This window comes from Podarcis gaigeae (genome assembly GCF_964106915.1).
Source record: "Podarcis gaigeae genome assembly, chromosome: 6".
Lineage (NCBI taxonomy): Eukaryota > Metazoa > Chordata > Lepidosauria > Squamata > Lacertidae > Podarcis > Podarcis gaigeae.
This window is the reverse complement of record NC_139682.1, coordinates 40,246,570-40,265,078: the sequence shown is the minus strand read 5'-3', so window position 1 is coordinate 40,265,078 and position 18,509 is coordinate 40,246,570. Positions and strand designations below refer to the sequence as shown.

Genomic DNA, 18,509 nt, shown 5'->3' with positions numbered 1-18,509 from the left:
AGCTGTGCATCCTCAGAGGGGGGTTAAACAAATGGCCCAGCAGCCCCTTCATATCTGTGCTGCCCTCTTAAATGAGTGGCACGTGAAGGGGGCCTGGTATTGATGTTTGTTTTAATGCAATTTCCCTGAGTGTGTGTGTGTGTGTTTGTGCATACATAAGCCCCTACTCACCAATATACATCTAAATAGACAGATCGGTAGGTGCAATTGTGCTCTGGAAATCTGTGGTCATGCTTATGCACATCTTGTGGTTCTGGGTTCCTTGAAAGAATGATGTGCACACATTTTATACAATTTGCAGTGTTGCATCCAATATCAGAATATGATTAAAGGAGGCGGCATAATTGCAAAAATAGTGATGTGTAATGTTCAGTAGGGTTTTAATATGAACTTTAAAAGAATTGTGTTGTTGGAGAGAAGCAGCATGATGCTTCCTTATTGAGAAAGCTCCTGGCTTCTCAAGCTTACGTACAAGTTCCTGTGTACACCGACATACAGATGGAAGCCAGTAGGAGTCATTTTGAGCTAATTTTCCTGGAGTATGATGTTACCCAGAGACATCAAATTGTCAGTATTTTGAAGAACCACAGATGATGGGCAAACAGCTGCCAAAACCACATGAAGCGTGAGATTTCTTTTGAAGAGTCCAGACCTGGGCATCTTGTTTTCTTTTACTGCTGTCCAAAATTAGCTCCGTTTGAGTAAAAGAAATCAATGAGGAGTGCAACCACTTTTAGTTTAAAGCATACATTTTGACAAGGAGCATTGATGAAAGACTTAGGAATGTTTGCACACAAGATACCATTGAGATGTGGCTGCTGCTTTTGGCAAGCTGGTTATAGAGTTCATGGGAAGAGCAGACAAAACATGCCTGTTAGAACACTTTCCACCCTTCCCCCCCACCCGTGTCCTCTTTCAAACAGAAACCACACATATGAGTGAGCTATTTGCCTACAGCAAGATATGGACATACTGCTGCCTGCATAATAGCACTGCATCATGGATCCTGCATTTATGGAAGGCTCTACTGTTCAAAGTCATCCTCTTGGATAACATGCACCCAGATGGCCAGGTGCAATTTTAGTGGGCTAAAGAGTGAGAGTCCAGTTCTAGTTGCTGTAGGTTTTAATTCCATCACACTCAGCTTGCCTCATAGGCAGAAAAAGGCATCATTAATTATTACAGGCAGCCTTTTGTTCCGGTGTCCTTGCAATGTGGCATTTGTGAGCTGGCCTCTTGTATCACAGCAATGGCTGCCTTTCAGTGGAAACCAATACATGTGCTCAGCGTATGCTTTTTAGAGGTTATACATTAAATTATACTGGAAAAATGGGGGGAATTGATATGATCCCTCCCCCTTCTTAACACAGTTCCTTTTGGGAAGAAGCTGAAATGATTTATCGTTGTCTTGCTGTGACTTTTCCCCTCTTCCTTCCTTCTGTTCAACCTGTGCAGCCAGCTACGCTTGGTGTTGAATAATGCATCATAGAAAAGAAAAGAAAATGCATCACCATTAACACTGATATTGTTGCACACAAGTGTGCGGCACCTTAAAACAGACCTGAGGGAAAGCAAGTGCCCTTGCTTTTATTGGAATTCAGATTTTATATGGCTCTTCTCGTGCCATCCAATTTGGGTACGGCAAGCCTCTGCATTTCACATTGTCTCAAATTCAAAACCCAAATAGGCCACTTGTTTGTATGTATGTGCTCACTGTGTGTGTGTGTGTGTGTGTGTGTGTGTGAGAGAGAGAGAGAGAGAGAGAGCGCTCTAGTTTAAGCAGGTGCAGAATCAGGATATTCCCCCCCCCTGAAATTCTGAGGACAGTTATTTGATTCTTCTTCTCCACTGCAACAAGTATGCATATATGCCTGCATGCCTTGTTTTAGCGACATACACACACACACTTTCAATAGTAGTTTATGTACTCGGGTTTTTGGAGTTCAACAAGCAGCATTACTTTGACCTCCCTGTGCTCGAATATTGCCATTTATAAATATAACATACACAACCAGTTGCATTCACAGCAGGATTAGGGCCTGTACAATGAAAAGTAATTTAATCCACACTATGCTGAAAATTTATGAACTATTACCTCGCAGTATGACGGACAACAAATAAATCAGTTTATTGCTTATGCCCACATTGTATTTTAATATTACTACCGAAACTTTAGTGAATATTAGCCTTGTGCATCTTTGATCAAAGCAGTGTTATAATTGGGGTGGCTTGACAGCAGACAGACCGGCAAGAGCTAAACTTAGAGACATAATTCAGCTGAACTAAGCACTTTTGAGTCATGGATTCTGTTGAATCATGCACACTTTCTTTTTCATTTGGAGTACCTCTAACAGCGCAATCCAATACAGGTTTACTCAGAGGTAAGGTCCATGAATTCAATAGCGTTAATGCATAGACAAGGACTTAGGATTGCATCCTAATTTTCTCATTGGATTTTTCTTCCTATGCAGCATCCGACTGATTATCCGTGGAGTTTGGAAGGATTGTTATCATCCTTTGCCTGCAACAGTTTGCTTACACAACCCAGATGGTTTCCCAAAATTGTTTCTTATCTTTTACAAGCTCCCATTAAGCTCTCATAGTGAATCAGATTGTAAGTCCATTTAGCCCAGCACTGCCTGCTGTCTTTCACAGCCCTGCTACTCCAGATCATTTGACAACAGATGCTATTGATTGAACCTAGGCCCTCTCCAATACTTCTGGCATGGATGGCTGAACCCTACACAATGCTTCCATGTGAAGACACTCATGACTCCTTTTAAAGGTCCAGCATATGTTCTGAAAGTTGCTTTAGAGCAAGGGTTAGGGTTAGGTGGGGTGGTGGGACCCATAACTCTCCAGGTGTTGCTGGTCTCTAGCTCCCACCAACTCCTGATCACTGGTCATACTGGCCTGACGAGAATTGGAGTGCAACAGCATCTAGAGGGTCATTGCTCCCCTGGTTCCATAGATCTACACCTCTACTTCCCAATTCGTAGAATAAAAATAATACTCCACTGCCAAAGTCTCACATTCTGCATCAGATATGCATGGTGTTGCTTGTTTATTTGAGGCTTCTTTTCAGGAGATGCTGAGTGCAAACACTGAACAAAGTAACAGGTGTTTATAATCTTTATGTCCTAGGGTAGCTACAAGAATCACAGGATTTTTAATATTTGTGCTTAACTAAGTAACACATGGTGCTGCTTTTTCACTGTTTGTGTGTATACACACACACACACACACACACAACAAATAAACAAAATGCAATTGTTCTAATGGCTAAGCTAGATGTTCTTCAAAATACTTAGCTGCCACTTAAATCTGGCAGTGGTGCATTGAGCTTCCCTTCCATAATGTTCTGCAGTTACCCATACCCCATTCGGGTGTCACCTGATCCTAAACTAATTTACTAGTAGGGAGCAATGTCCTTTGAACTCAGTAGGTCTTACTTTTGAGTAAACATGGTCAGGATCCTACTGCACAACTGATTTGTTGGGAGTGCTGTTCCCCCACCTTTTGCCTTTCTTATTTTACAACTGAAGGTCTTGATCTTTCTGACATTTTAAGTCAATTTCTCACTTTAAAACACATTCTCAGAGTGAATTTTGTGATTATTTTTTTTAGGACAGGCGTTACCTTAGCAGATTTTGTGTATACAAAGGGTGCTCTTATTAAAGCTGCAAATATTTTGTGCTTTAAATAAGATGGTATTAAACTGAAGTCAGTTCCATGAGAAGTTGAGTTCCATAACCTGGGTAAACGATGCTCGCTATTTGCTTTGCTTCTGCTGGCTGGGAGGAAAGCAGCAGCTTAAGCCCCCTGTTTTGGATCAGAGATTTCACCAGGCTTATATTGGAAGCCTTAACAGCTAGAAAGCAGTTTTAAAAATAAATAAAAGGTGAGAATCTCCAAACACTGAATTCTGTTCTTGTGGAACCGAAGAATACACACAGCACACCGACTATTACTATATACAGCTCGTATAGCTGATAGACATTTGAACCTGCTGCAAACTGGTAGCAAAGGAGTTGGCAGGGAGGCATTTTGGGGCAGAAGGTGAGGCCCTCACTCAGCAGAATGAGCAGGAGGGCTCATAGAAAGTACAGCAGGGCTGGCGTACCACATTTTGAAGTAAGCAAAGTAATTTACACCATAGGAAGCAAGAATAGAGAACCCTTTGCAGCCTGAAGGCCTCGTTCCCTTTGAGGCCACCTGCTAGTGGTGGCTGAGGCCAGCAGCAAAAATGGGTGGAACAACAAATGTAAAAGCTACTTTTGTGCAGTGGGCTAGACCAACACACACACACACACACACACACACACACACACACACACTTCTCTATCATCTACCTAGAAAAGTAGGAGGCATCTGAGTTCAAGGACGCATACCAACCATGCAAAAATAATCAGTGTAAAAGTGAGAATTGTGACCTAGAGAACTATGAGGACCAGATTTGGAGGCTTTTCACCCCTGATCCAAAGTGTGTGTGTGTGTGTGTGTGTGTGTGAGAGAGAGAGAGAGAGAGAGAACACTCATTAAATTGAAAGTCTAAATTACCTCACTGCACCACTTACTAACAGACACTTCCACTGTTATGAATAACTCAGTCTATAACTTTTGGAGGGTTTCACATAATGATCACACCTACACACCAAGAAAACATAAAAACATAACCGACTTCTGGAAATTCATTCAGCACCATCTTCCCCAAGCTATCTTGCAAACACCAACAGCACCAGCAAAATCCAGGAAGCATTTGGAATAAGCTGCTCCCTGAACTTATGACTAGCTCCATTCAAGTGAATGAAAGCAATGTGGGGACTAGAGTTGTAGGCTCACCACAGCAAAGATTCTGGATCTGCACCAGGCCCTAAAGTGCCCTATAAACTAGTGTGCTGAAAGTATCAACACAGCTTGAAAATTCTCATATTTTTTCCTTCTTCCAAAGAAGATATTAGTACACTTTTTAAAAAATCATGCTCCAGATAACACTTACATCATTCTGAAAAAGCGTAATGTTCTACCTGCAGCTACTTAACTGCTTCTGCTACTTTAGACTTCAGTGCACCACTGGCTAGATGCAATTCAAGCCATGCCTGGTTGCTACCTTCTTTCCAAAAGGCACTGTGCCACTAGCTACATAGGGAATACTCTTGTGCCAGCAGTAGAGAAACCAGAAGGAATTTTTTTTTTAACCTGGCCCTGCATTTACTACATTCTCTTTCAGCATCACTCTCACTGCTTGTTATTTCTTGTAAACAACTGGAGAAACAGGCAAACACAGTTACAAATGCTGTCTCTTGGACACTATTCTTTTAAGCCTCTTTGTTTCTTGATTGCACGCATTAAAGGGGATATCTGCAGGTCCAGAAGCTGGGGTCTCTGTTTTCTTTTGTTAGCATTTCTTTGCATCTTCTCCTTCCATCAGGAGCAGGGAAGCATGCCAGTTTCCAGGCGATGTCCTCACACTTGTTGGCCGTATGTGCGCTGGCAGAGAAAAAGCTATTCAGTAGGTTTCCTCGAAATCTGGCCTTTGAGCAGAACCAAACATTGTGCTGCGCTTGCACGAGGGAAGCAGAAATACCTAGATTTAAGAGCTTCCCAATATGTTATGCAAACATGGGATTCTGGAAGGCAGCCAACAGCACAGAGTCAGTATTCACAGCCGGCGCTCTGTAGCAGCATTAACTGTGGTTCCTAGAGGCTATGCACAACCCCTGACTCAGCCAGCAAAACAGGGAAAAGGAGTCATGCAGGCCAACAGATAACTTGCCGCATCAAACACCACTGGATCTTTCCCCGTGTCACTTCTAGACCTTTTTTAGTGCAACCATGAGTGATGGCAATGTGGAGCTCATTCCTTGATCTTCTGTACATAAACGCCATCCTGTAGGACATGGGCAATAGCAAGCAGTTGCGGAAGCCAAGGGGGCATGGGGGGCAGCTCTCTGGAAAGGGAGCAAGGGCTGCCTTTTGACGTTCAAATCCTAGTCGTCCTGTACAACAGGATGCCCAGCAGATCAGACGGTGTAAGGTCAACAGGTATTATTACCCTTTGAAGTGCTTTCCCTCTGCCTTGCTGGGATTTGCACATCATGTTTCTTGTCCGTGTGAGAGGCGCACCATGCAGCACATTGTTGATGACATTTATCGGATGTACTCGTCTTCAGAGATGCTGGACGCGTCTTCATCCGTGCTTTCTTCTGAATCTGGCAAGTTGCCCCAAAGCAGTAAGTTTGTACCTTAAAAAGAAAAGGCAAAAAAACTTCCATTGCACTCTCTCTGACCAGGATCTCATGCTAATGAAGCAAAACACGTTGCCAAAGGAAACTACAACCCTAGCCATAGATAAAGGCTAATAAACAAAGTAACATGAACATGCAATTTAAGCCTATAATTCCACCTCCGTATTTAAATGCCACATTCTAGAGTGGGGCCAGTCAACCTTCCAACTTCTAGGTTCCTATAAACTAGGGGTAGGGAGCCTTCTGTAGCCCAAGGGCCATGTCCTCTTCTGAGGGCCTAATTAATGCTAGTGGTGGGTGGGGCAGTGAAGCAGAAGTGGGTGGTAAAATGACGACAGATCTTAGCCTTTACACATTAAGCTACATTCCAGCCATACAAAAGCCAGAGGGTTGTACAAACCATGCATTATCACAGCTGATTTCCAACCAGGCAATAGTACTCAAGAAGGGCACGGGTCAGTGTGAACTTTGTGGAGAGTCCTGAAGGCCAGAGATAGGCATGGGTGGATGCATTCAGTCGCTGTGCCTGAGGTTCCCCAACCTGATATGAAAGCAAGTTGTAGCTTCTTATGTCACAGAGCGGAAGAGCTTTGAAGAGCAACAACTACCAAAATCTCCTCTTTTAAAACAGGTTTGGGAAACGGTTGGCCCTCCAAATGTTGCTGAACTGCAATTCCTGCCAACTTAGGCCACTGGCCAGGCTTGCCAGGGCTGATGAGAGTTATAGTTCAGCATCATCTGGTGGACCAAAGGTTTTCCTCACCCCTGTTAAAAGCGGTCCTACTGCTGCAGCAGGGACAGTTTCTTTCTCAAGAAAACAAGTTCTATAACAGCCTTCCTTCACTATAAGGTAGTTTAAATGAGAGAGGTTTGCACAACCCACCACTACATGTGAAAAGGACACCGGTGGTGGGGTGTCACAGGACCTGGCCCCACTCTGGGTATATTCCTCAGTGACACACCTTGCCATCACTGCATGCAGCAGAAATGCTGACTGGGGCAGTGTCCATCTGAAGCCTGTTGTGCAGAAATCAGTACACACATATAGAGCCCTTTCGCATAGCGGCTGAACTTGTGAACAGCAGGGAAGTGTTTCTGTTGCAGGCAGTGGTGAAGTGTGTGGCTTGTGGGTGGTATGTGCTTCCATTCAGTTCTTTCCCACATGCTCTGTCATAAATGCTTTAGTTGACATTCCTGCATTGCAAGGGGTGAGACTAGATGACCCCTGGGGTCCAATTCTAACTCTGTGCATCATGGACTAGAAGTCAGCTTCACCTGAACATCAGCCTGAAGGGGGAGAAGGCAGAGTGACTCTACCTGCAGCTGATCAGCCTTCAAGAGCACAGAGGAGAAGGCACTGGTGAGAACCAGCTTGATTCAGCTGCCTTAAGCAGAGCTCCCAGCAGCAGCCAGATGCTGGTAACAATGTTTGTAGTTTCTGGCCCTACCTTGCTGGTTCCTGCTCATCTTGACCCCATGATCATCGAATTCCCTGACCCCTCTGACCATGTGAATTGCTGTTCGCACAACCCTAGGAACGGACCAGACTTTGGATGCTGACTCTACCTCCAGGCAAGTATACCTGAGAGACTCTTCTGGTTGGCTGGCCTCCCACTCCACTCAGCTCTGCACATTGTTGCTCAGAAATGAGACTATGATGCTATGATTCTATGCTTCTGTTATATATCTGAGGCCTTGTTCTCAAACATGGCAGTTCAAGATGGTTTTTGCCTGAGTATTTATCACTTCTTTTTAATTCATGCTTTCCCCCTTTGGATTGCTATTTTATGAACTGTGAACTCAGATCTGGTGCTAAAAACAAAATTCCCGGGCTGAGTGCTTGTGGTCAGAGGCACCCTGTTCCTTAACTTGGAAGTGTGTAAAACCCCTGAGTATGATGACGTTTTAATAAAAATTAAAGTAGGTCCAACAAGCCTGAAGTATGTCTAACTCTCTTGGTATACATTTTCTAAGAGGCACCCAATTCACTGTAGTACAAGCTTTGGAACAGAACACTCCAAGGGGATAAGAACAATAAACTTTGTGCGTGGAATGAAATTTTCCATACCGGAAGAATCGAGCCTGTTGATTCCAAAAACAGTCTGGCTGTGAAACATCCAGAAGTGCCCATTGTTGCAGGACAGCAAACAAGGTTTGCATGGAGCGATCACATGGTATCCTACGACATTCCCACTAGAAAAGCAAACAAAGGGTATCTGACACACAGCTTCTTAGGTGAAAGAGTAGACAGAAGAGTAAGCTCTAAAATCAACAGTAAAATGAATGTCCTCATGGTAAACAGCAAGTTAATAAAACAGGATCCCACCCCATCCAGTAAAACTAGTTGTGAATGTTTGACTAAATACTGAGCAAGATGCCTTTGGGAAACAGTCCAGAAATAGCCTGTATGTTCAGCCTGAAACTTTCTTTTTAACCCCCAAATGGGCATCTATATTATGAATGTATTAACAACAGATGTTGCCTGTTCTTAAATATAAAAACTATTTTATAGAACATAAGCTCACCTCACCTCATATCACAAAAATGGGAAAATACTGACCTACTGATCCCTGTGGCTCTAGAAAGCATGGCATATAATGATTATTGATGTCATGACAAATTCACACAGAGATGACTAAAACCAGGACCATTTTATGGTAGCTGATAGATTTTTAGAATAAAAGCCATTAAATTGAAGAAAATTGAATAGATATGAATCTATACTGAACTTCTCTACATTTTCTCTGATTTGGGGCTGGGGGACACAAGCCACAGGGTAAAATCATGATTTGCTAATTATTGTGCTGTTTCATAAATATCTAATAAGCGGCCACAGAGAAGGCTATCTTATGTCCCACTGGCAATCTAGCTACCTTGATGTGTGCAGTATTGTAGTCAAATTCCTTTGGGTTTATGTATTTCAGCTACTACTGCCCCCTCCCTATTTTAACCCTGTCCCTGTTCCATCAACAGCATACTGAGATGCAGAAATTAAGGAGGAAAAACTCCTTCCCTCTCTGCACAATGAAAATCTTCACCTGCCACATTTCTGCCTGTCTGACTGCTATTAAAGCACAGAATGAAAGCCAGGAAAAAGGTGGGCAGCACTACAAGTGAAAATAACACATGCCAATACTGCAACCTATTCTGCTTTGTACTACCATAGTTTGGAAATCCTGAGGATATCAGAACAGTCCAGTCATCCCAAGTAAATCTGAGAGCTCTTTATGCCAACCATTTTATTGCTGGAATTTATCCTGGACATTGTCAGCCAAGGACTTCTGTGATGATTGATAGTTAAATTCAAGTGAATGTTAGATAATCAGGTCCGCTTCAGGCTCTTGCACACAAATGAATGAAGAGGTAGCGGCCGCACAGCTGTTCCAAACATTATGCTAAGTTAAACTGCAGCATTACTTACTTACCATTTCAAACAGGCCACATTCTTCAGTTTACATTTGCAGATTTCTGTGAAATAGCAGTTTCCAATGAATCCGACAGTACTGGGGGGAGAAATAGACTGAGGGTAGTTAAAAATGAACTTGATCACAGTTTCACAATGTGAAGTATTGTAGCAATAAAAGTTCCAGCAGAACGCTATTCCCTTTGTTTATTGTTAGTTTACAAATCTATATGTGCCAACAGCCATTGTAAACCTCCCTTTGCTAACAGCCATTGTAAGCAAGGCAATATACGACATAACTGTACATTGATCCAGCTTTTAGTTTAATGAGTTTTGATAGGTAGTCTTTTCCTTGCATTGTCTCTTCAAAAATGATCGAGCTGAGTTGCCTGTTGGAGAAAACACTTTAGCAAACCCTATAAAGTTGTGATGCCCATGACTTACCGGTATATGAAATGCTGTTTCACTCTAATTAAGACAAGAGGCATTAGTTATTGGCTCCTATGTTGCAAGGAGGGGAAACTCTTGGCCCATGAGATGCTGATGAATTCCAACTCTTATCAGCCTCAAGAAACATGGCCAATGATCACCACTCCACACTCTGAGTAGTAGTGTAGGGAGCTGCAGGAGACAGAGAGGGACAGGAAGCAGTGCTTGGCATGGAAGAGTCCAAGTGTCCTTCACAGGCAGAAATACAGGGGGTTGCTGGAGGGACAGACAAAGTGCTCTGTCCTTCTGCCTCTTAGCAGTCCTCTCACTTGTCTAGGTAAGGGGTTAAAGGGAAAGTTTGGATCAGGCTATAATCCTCTTCATATTTACCAGAAAACAAATCCCAGTCCACTCAGTGGCATTTACTTCCAACTAAACATGCATAAGATCACATTGTAAGAAAGCAATTTTCTTCCAAAGTGGGCCTAGTTCTGAAGCAAATTTTCCTACAAAAGCTCCATTAGTTTAAAGGATTGCACCACATGACACTAAGAGGTTTCAGGATTGTTGCCTAAGCTTGCAAAAGGAGCATATCAGATAAGAGGTCAAAACTGCCTTTGGCGCAAAAGCAGTTTGAACCCTGTAGTTCATTCCACAATAGCTAAGAGAATCACTATTGCTCTTTAGTAACAATAGATTAGTCTGCTTCAATCCTAAAAACATCTCCAAATTGTGTGACCCAGCCTCCTGGTGTAGCCAGCCAGGTGGAAGCATCGTACCAGCCAGTGCAATATGTTACCATAGAGCTTCTGTCCAAGAATTAGTCTGTTGATATTTGTTACTCAATACAGCAATTTCGTTTCTGGTTCTCATGATGAAGCAGAGGGAGGTATGGGCTCTACAGCCAAGCGTGACCATTCCATCAGCGTTGCAGCCCAGAGCCACTTTACCTATCGCTAGCCATGAATCATAGCAACAGAATGAGATGAACAGGTGTAGAAGACTTATTAAGAGTGCCGACAGCATCCTGTACAACAGAGGAAGCGACAACCAATCATTCCATCGGCACCTGCAACTGAATAGTTTTCAACAACCATTAATCTGTGTTTGCTCTTGGATGTGTGTTCCTTTGCTTACAAATGAAGCAGTCTGATCATTACTGCATTCCTGACAGGATTAAACAGTTTTTCTGTATAATTCACAGCAGACAGACCTCTTCCCAGAGCTGATCTATATTAGACAGAAAATTAAAAACTATCCCTGGGAGTTGCCATGGTAGATAGGATTCAGGTGGCAGGCAGCTACGACCAATAATCAGTTATAGTGTTGCCATGTTTTATTTAGAGTTTCAAAATGTAGATGCTCCTCAACATTTAAGCTCTCCCTTAACCGCTCAGCCCTAACAGAGTACCGTACCCCCGGCTGCCATGCTAATCAATTATTACATTATAAAGAAACCAATCATGATAAATAATTTCCCGAGGCACTAAAACATAGCTTTCCTTTTAATATCTCAGTTTGAAGTAAGAGGTTTGCTGAATTCCATTAACACATTTCTGTAATAGCAATAGTCAGCGTTGTTTCATTGTTCAACATTATCATAGAAATGCCATTTGTAACCACACAGAATAAATTCAATTAAGGTTTTGTCAGTTACTTAACATTTATACCATATAATATCGAAGTGTGGGGAAAGTCTCAGCTAAGAAACATTTCTGTCATTTGATTAAAGTATATATTTACTTGTATTGGATGAATCTTGATGTTGGCTTTTGGAAGACTTGTAATTTCAAGCTGTTTTGTGTCGTTTTTAACAACTCGTTTTACACTTTGCAGTTCAAAATTATTTTACTCTTTGATTTTATATTTGCTCTCTTGAAATCTGTACATTTCCCAGAGCACTGATATACAACTATTACGTATGGGGCAGGAGAGATAATAGCTCAGTACTAGAGCACAAGCTTCTCATGCAGAAGATCCCAGGTTCACTCCCCAGCATATGCAGGTAGGGCTAGGAAAGACTCTGAAACCTAGGATAGCCACTGCCCATCCTTATAGACCAGTGTTGGCCAACTGTGTGTTCCAGATGCCCCCTCATTGTGACCACTGACCATGCTGCCTGGGGCTAATCAGAGTTGGCTACCTTGGTGTAGACAATACTGAGCTAGACCAATGTCTTCTATGTCTGTTCATCTCTTTTGAGTCCATGTAAAACAGATTCCTATGTATATTTTTAAAAATAATAAATTTCCAGTTCTACCCACCTGAAAGCCAAGTGGAGTTCCCTTTGGCCTTGTATATCAGGCATCCCTGACCTGCAGCCCACCCAATGTTTTGGCCTACAACTCCCATGATCCCTAGCTAACAGGACCAGTGGTCAGGAATGATGGGAATTGTAGTCCAAAACATCTGGAGGGCCGAAGGTTGGGGATGCCTGTTGTATATCTTCTCAAATAAATTATCAGCAGTATTGGCTGACCATTTTACTCTCTGGGAACTCAGTTAATAATGATAGTAAAAATTAGATTCTAAAGGGCTGTCAGATGGAAAAACACTTGTTTTCTCTGGTTCTGGAGGGTAGGACCACCAACCCTCTTTGTTCCTTGTTGCCCACACTAATGGATTTGAGTTACAAGGAAGGAGATTCTGACTAAACATCAGGAAGAACTTTCTGACAGTAAAAGCTGTTTGACAGTGGAGCAGATTCCCATAAGGTGGTAGACTCTCCTTGGAGGTTTTTAATGAGAGGTTGGATGGCCACCTGTCATGTATGATCTAGCTAAGATTCCTGCATTATACATTATTGGACTAGATGGCCCTTGGGTCCTTTCCAACTATATGATTATATTATTCTATTGTTTGTCAGAAACATTAAGCCTTCCACCCCCAAGGATAGGCCATCTTTTTATCCATATGAATTACTGAATGTGCAATCATATTGCTGAAGCTTGAGTAAGGCACCCTGATGGCACTAGCTCTCTGTGACATTAGTTTAGGGTTCCCTTAAGAAGTTTTGATTAAATATGATTATGATTTTCTACATGTACAGTATATTAATGTCGTCACCAATGAAACTTGCCGCCATCTTCCAACACTCCTTCCTTCCTTTTCTCATGCTTGAAAGTTGCACTTTGATTCACCATCACTGAGGATGTAGGAAAGCAGATACTATGTCTTCTTGTGGTTTATACAATACCCCCCATTGTGCTTTTGACTGTTACCACAACAAATACTGTAGACCAGAAACTGACTATTAAGAGAAGTGAAAGTGACAGTTCTAGCATGCCACTAAGTTCTCCTACTGTTACAGCGTTGGTGGTGCTATTCTAATATTAGAATCATGCCCCGCTTTCATAATTTAAGATGATTAAGGAAGACAGACTACACAGGCTGCTGTGATTTCCAGAGCTGAACATAACAGAAGTTGTGCAGGCCTGCTTTAGAAAGCCCATGTTCTGAATATTTTATTTTGACCTCAAGTCTTGGATTCTGCATTTTTACAAAATGAAAATATTTTCCTACATTATGGCAGATATTATAAGGGCTGTATGCCACATGAGTGCATGAAAGACCCAGAAGGACAGAAAAGGTTAAGACATACCTCTTTTCATAGTCCATGCACACATGTGAGTTAGGATAGCAGCCACAGCATCAGCAACTTGGCAGATCAATTTAGGTGATTGTAGTGTAGTGTATAAGGGACGCGGGTGGTGCTGTGGGTAAAACCTCAGTGCCTAGGACTTGCCGATTGCATGGTCGGCAGTTCGAATCCCCGCAGCGGGGTGCGCTCCCGTCGTTCGGTCCCTGCGCCTGCCAACCTAGCAGTTCGAAAACACCCCGGGTGCAAGTAGATAAATAGGGACCGCTTACCAGCGGGAAGGTAAACGGTGTTTCCGTGTGTTGCGCTGGCTCGCCAGATGCAGCTTGTCACGCTGGCCATGTGACCTGGAAGTGTCTGCGGACAGTGCTGGCTCCCGGCCTCTAGAGTGAGATGAGCGCACAACCCTAGAGTCTGTCAAGACTGGCCCATACGGGCAGGGGTACCTTTACCTTTACTGCAGTGTATTCTGCCAAGACCCTTCATTAGTATTATTTTTATTTATTACATTTATATCCCACTTTTCCTCCTAGCTCAAGGTGGCATACAGGGGTCTTCCTGTACCCTTTTCAACCTCACAACAACCCTGTGAGGTAGGTTTGGTCAAGAGACAGTGACTGGCCCAAGGTTTGTCATTATGGCTACACTGAATTTTGTGTGCCAGATCGTAGTCCAGCACCTTAACCATTACACTATACTGAGTTAAGAATGAGAAAGACCACCAAAACAGGACCTTAGAACTAATGCAGATAAGTCACTATGGTTCAGGGACAATGAAGTACAGTGGTACCTCAGGTTAAGAACTTAATTCATTCTGGAGGTCCGTTCTTAACCTGAAACTGTTCTTAACCTGAGATACCACTTTAGCTAATGGGGCCTCCCGCTGCTGCTGCGCCACTGTGTGATTTCTGTTTCCATCCTGAATCAACGTTCTTAACCAGAGGTACTATTTCTGGGTTAGCGGAGTCTGTAACCTAAAGTGTCTGTAACCCGAGATACCACTGTATATCCTTGAGGTTGTTGTTTTTTAAAAAATGTGAGAGATATGCCAAGCAAAATACTTACTGCGGGACAGAAAATTACAGCCAATTCAAGATTCTCTGAGTCTCCTTGTGTTGACTCACCTGGTGGGAGGGATGTCTGTGGAGTAGAGATCTGTCTCTGTGTCAGCCAGGAGAACAGCTTTCATGCCCCGGGAACTTAGCACTTGCTGGCAAAACCTGCAGCACAGCACAGTCACACATCTGTCTGCAAAACTGCAGCTGCTGGTGGACATGGCAAGGCCAGTCTGATCCAGAGGAGATTCCAGGGCGCCCCTGTGCTTCTTTCAGCAGGGTAGAAAAATAATTTGTCTTCTGGGGCCAGCAAGGTCCTTCTCCCCAACAGGACTTACTGGCACTCTTAGTTTATCAGCTTTGACTACCAACCTTCTTCGTTCCTTGTTACCCACACAGTTTAAAACCCTTATCAAGTGTGGTGATGGTCCTTCCAATCTCTACTGGGGGCTATCTAATCAGCATTAAACAATATTAATTATTAAATTGAGGGTGATTTTCTCCCTCCCCCAATCCAAGACTGTTTCCCTTATTTAGCAATATCTATTTCTTCAAATTTATATGCCTCTTGATTGCAAAGAAAAAAGGGATATACAAAAAGATAAGATAGTAAAATCAATAAAAAAATTCCAATGTTTTAAAACATCCAGAAATGCTAGACCTGATTGAAATCCACACCAGCATTTCTAAGCATCTGTGAAAGCTTGCGCAGACAAGAACTATTTTAGCTGGCCGGGAAAGGAAGACAGCGAAAGGACCTGGTTGATATCAACTGGCAGGGAGTTCCAAAGTTTAGTTGCTGCCAAATGCGGAACGGGTGTTATGTGGCACCGGCAGTAGTGCTAATTCTGCTTTATTTCACTCCCTACACCCCGGGGTCCTTCCTATCATTCCCTCCTCCCCAACCACCGAGGGCAGGAAACATGCCCGCCTCCCAATTAATCCTACTGCCCCCAATTTAGGATTCTTTAATTCCACCTCAGCCACTCACTGACTGACTCCGGATTCCCCTGCCTCCTGCCAGCGACCCCAACCTGGACGGCTCCTTTCTTTAGTGCGCGAGGGATGCTCAGAAGCAAGACCTCGCGTCGCCTCCCAGTCCCCTGTCAGTTTGAATCTGCGGCTTTGCCTCCCATTGGGGGAAATCTGGCCCGCCTCCGGCACCTGATTTGTAAAAAAGACAACAACCCACGTCTCCCCGCTTGCCATTGGATAAACTGACCATCTCTCGTTCCTACCTACGTGCGGGGCATGAGGACGCGCCCCCTTGCTTCCCATTGGTCCACACGGGGCTCGTATTTGCATGCCCCGCCCCTTCGTGGTCACAACCCGCTTCTGTCCCCTCCGAGCGTTCTGAGTGGCCCCGTCTCGGTCCTGGGTGGGCGGTGCCAATACGGAAAAGTGGCGGGACCGAGGCTGAGGAAGGAGGGAGGCGGGGCGCGGCTATTGGCTGGAGCGCCCGCCAGCTTTCGGAACCTCCCCTCCCGATTGGTGCTCCTCTGTGGAATGGGCGGGGGCGCTGGAGCGGGGCTGCGGAGGGGAGCGGACCGTGGGAGCAGCGGGTGGCCTGAGGAACGCGCCTCATGGGGGAAAAGGACTCGCCGTCCGAGCAGCAGCACTGCAGGTAACAGTCGCGTCCGGGACGGAGGAATCCCGAGTTCAGGGTGAGCCCGTGGCAGATTCCCTGCGGTAGATCCCCTATCCCATAATATCCCCTTAGCGGGATCCGCCCGCCTTTTCCAACTTGGCTGCAATTCGTGTAATGCTAGCCTCCCGCCAGCACAAGGAAGCCCACTCCTTCCAGAAGGCTGTACAGCAGCAGTCTCCATCCTATAATACTCTTCCCGCGCGCGTGTGTCTTGTCTGCCTGGTTCCCTTGGTAGCCCGCAGCGAGCACAGGCGCCCTGCCCGAGCCGTCCCGTGCTCCAGTCCACCGGGAGAGGGTCGGTGTCCCATCCATCCCATAATATTCCCCACTGCGGCAAGCGGGGGGGTGGGGGGAGCCGGACTCCCTGCATCCCGTACTCGTCCCGAGGGAGAAGCATTCCTCCACAAATAGCCACAGCCCCGTCGAAGCCCAGCTCTTTTTAAAGGGATCCTCACGCATCCCCGGAGAAGGCAGTTCTCTGCGCTCGCAAACGAGCCTTGAAGCGGTTTCATTCCAGATCAGACAGTCGGTCCAAGCTACGAAGCTCAGCGGCGTCGACACAGACTGGCAGCGGCTCTGCGAGCTTTCAGGCGGGAACCTTTCCTTCCTGGCCCTGCCTGGAGACGCAGCGGATCGAACCTGGAGCATCTGGCATGCGAAGCGTGTGCTCTGCGGCTGAGCGAGGGTCCTTCCCGAACTAAGTCCGCGATACTCAGATTCCCAGAATATAGTCCCATAGCAGCGTATTCCTCCTTCTCAAATATAGGTCTTAGTTCGTAATATTCCTGGGTGAGCAGCTCCCGTGGAGGGATTCCCTTGCCCCATTAAGCCAGTTGTCTAGTGTTACTTGCCAGACAATAATATACCTACCTTCTCATCCTCCCAGGCCATAAACTCTTTTCCTAGTCTGATGCATTTCCTCTTTACATCATCTCCCTGAAAAGTGCAGCACCAAGAAGGAAAGGCAGGGCTGGATTCCTAACTTCCCGTAGATCAGATCTGTACACTTACTGTGATCCACCAAGCTGAATACAGCTCACCACCCATGTGCAATGGTTTGCTGTGGACTCAGTAAACCTTCTGGTTTTGCTTGGGACTATTGGGCGGGTGGCAGATGCCAGATTCTCAAGCACTTGAACCAACTAATTGAATGTTTTCAGCTTGGTGGGTCACAAGTTGTGCAAGCCTATGACGTAAATAAGGACAGAGGAAAACAGCATATATCCTTCAAATGTTGCTGCATTTTTTGACTTTTGAATTGAACAGCTAACTTCTTGTAAAGGAGAAAGCACAGCCTTGAGCTTGCAAAAAGTAAAGGTAGCTGTATTGTACTATGAGAAAAATTCAAAAAGCATATTAGCCCAATACTTTTATTAGGCCAACCAAAATATCACAAAACAGTGTGCAAGGTTTTGAGTTCTTCAGAACACTACGTCAGGGTAGACTTGGGATGGTGGCTATGGTTATGCTTCTTCTTCCCAGCCAGTCTTGTTAGAATCTGATAACATCTATGACACCTAAAATGCCTCATTGAATGTCTGCTGTCTATTTCCACATTCTCCCTTGAGGCTCTCACTCATGGGCATCACCATCATTAATTTTACTCTGATGAAGAATACTGGATAATTCGAAAGCTTGCAAACTATTTTGTGATATTTTGGTTGGCTTAGTAAAGGTATTTCCCTAATATGGTTTTTGACCTTGCAAGGAGCTATTGGGATGGTCTACAAGGTTTTAGTGATTTCTCTTTGTATTTCAGGGAGGGCTTTAAATGTGTTTGCATAGTTACTTCACAGCTGGCTGACAGAATGTGCTAGCACTGGGCAGAAATATGCCAGATTTCGATTGTGTTTTCATGCTGTAGCTCTTCATCCTAACTCCAGTTGCTTGGGAATAAACCCCATTGAATTTAGTAGGATTTACACCAGAGTAGACATGGTTAGGATTACACTGTTATTCCTTCGTCAGTGAGCCATTACCATTTCCTGTCTGCTGGCCACATTGTTTCTCTCTTTGGATGTGGATCCAGGTTTTTCGAATCCCCTTTTCTTTACATTTGCTGCCAACAGTAGCTTGTAATTCAGAAAAAGAAGTTTTGTCCTTACTTTCCTCTGCTTGCATCTCTCTT

At 44.2% G+C, this 18,509-nt stretch overlaps 2 protein-coding genes across 13 annotated transcripts in view; one reads left to right on the top strand and one right to left on the bottom strand.

Annotated features, from left to right (window-relative positions):
- Window positions 1-2,109: 2,109 nt before the first annotated feature.
- FAM72A (family with sequence similarity 72 member A) lies at window positions 2,110-17,287 on the bottom strand. 6 transcript variants are annotated; one of them, XR_014565922.1, is made up of 5 exons: window positions 14,803-14,898; window positions 9,674-9,751; window positions 8,317-8,441; window positions 3,216-6,245; window positions 2,110-2,913 (listed from the first exon to the last, which is right to left on the bottom strand). XR_014565922.1 is itself a non-coding variant. In XM_083745644.1 (5 exons), exons 1-5 carry the CDS (start codon window positions 17,270-17,272, stop codon window positions 6,151-6,153), a joined length of 519 nt encoding a protein of 172 aa, XP_083601770.1. In that variant the 5' UTR covers window positions 17,273-17,287; the 3' UTR covers window positions 3,029-6,150. The 6 variants fall into 6 exon arrangements, 3 of the variants coding, with proteins under 3 accessions (XP_083601770.1, XP_083601771.1, XP_083601769.1); XR_014565923.1 differs by lacking the exon at window positions 2,110-2,913 and having other exon boundaries at window positions 3,029-4,289; window positions 4,320-6,245; XR_014565924.1 differs by lacking the exon at window positions 2,110-2,913 and having other exon boundaries at window positions 3,029-5,490; window positions 6,056-6,245.
- Window positions 16,104-18,509, top strand: part of SRGAP2 (SLIT-ROBO Rho GTPase activating protein 2) — a 201,514-nt gene continuing 199,108 nt past the window's right edge. For 3 of the 7 annotated variants that reach the window (XM_083745467.1, XM_083745465.1, XM_083745470.1), the window contains exon 1: window positions 16,234-16,357. The gene's annotated coding sequence lies outside the window, so the exon portion shown is untranslated. Of the gene's footprint in view, window positions 16,398-18,509 lie in introns of all 7 variants that reach the window. The other 4 variants (XM_083745469.1, XM_083745468.1, XM_083745472.1 and 1 more) reach the window with 3 other exon arrangements.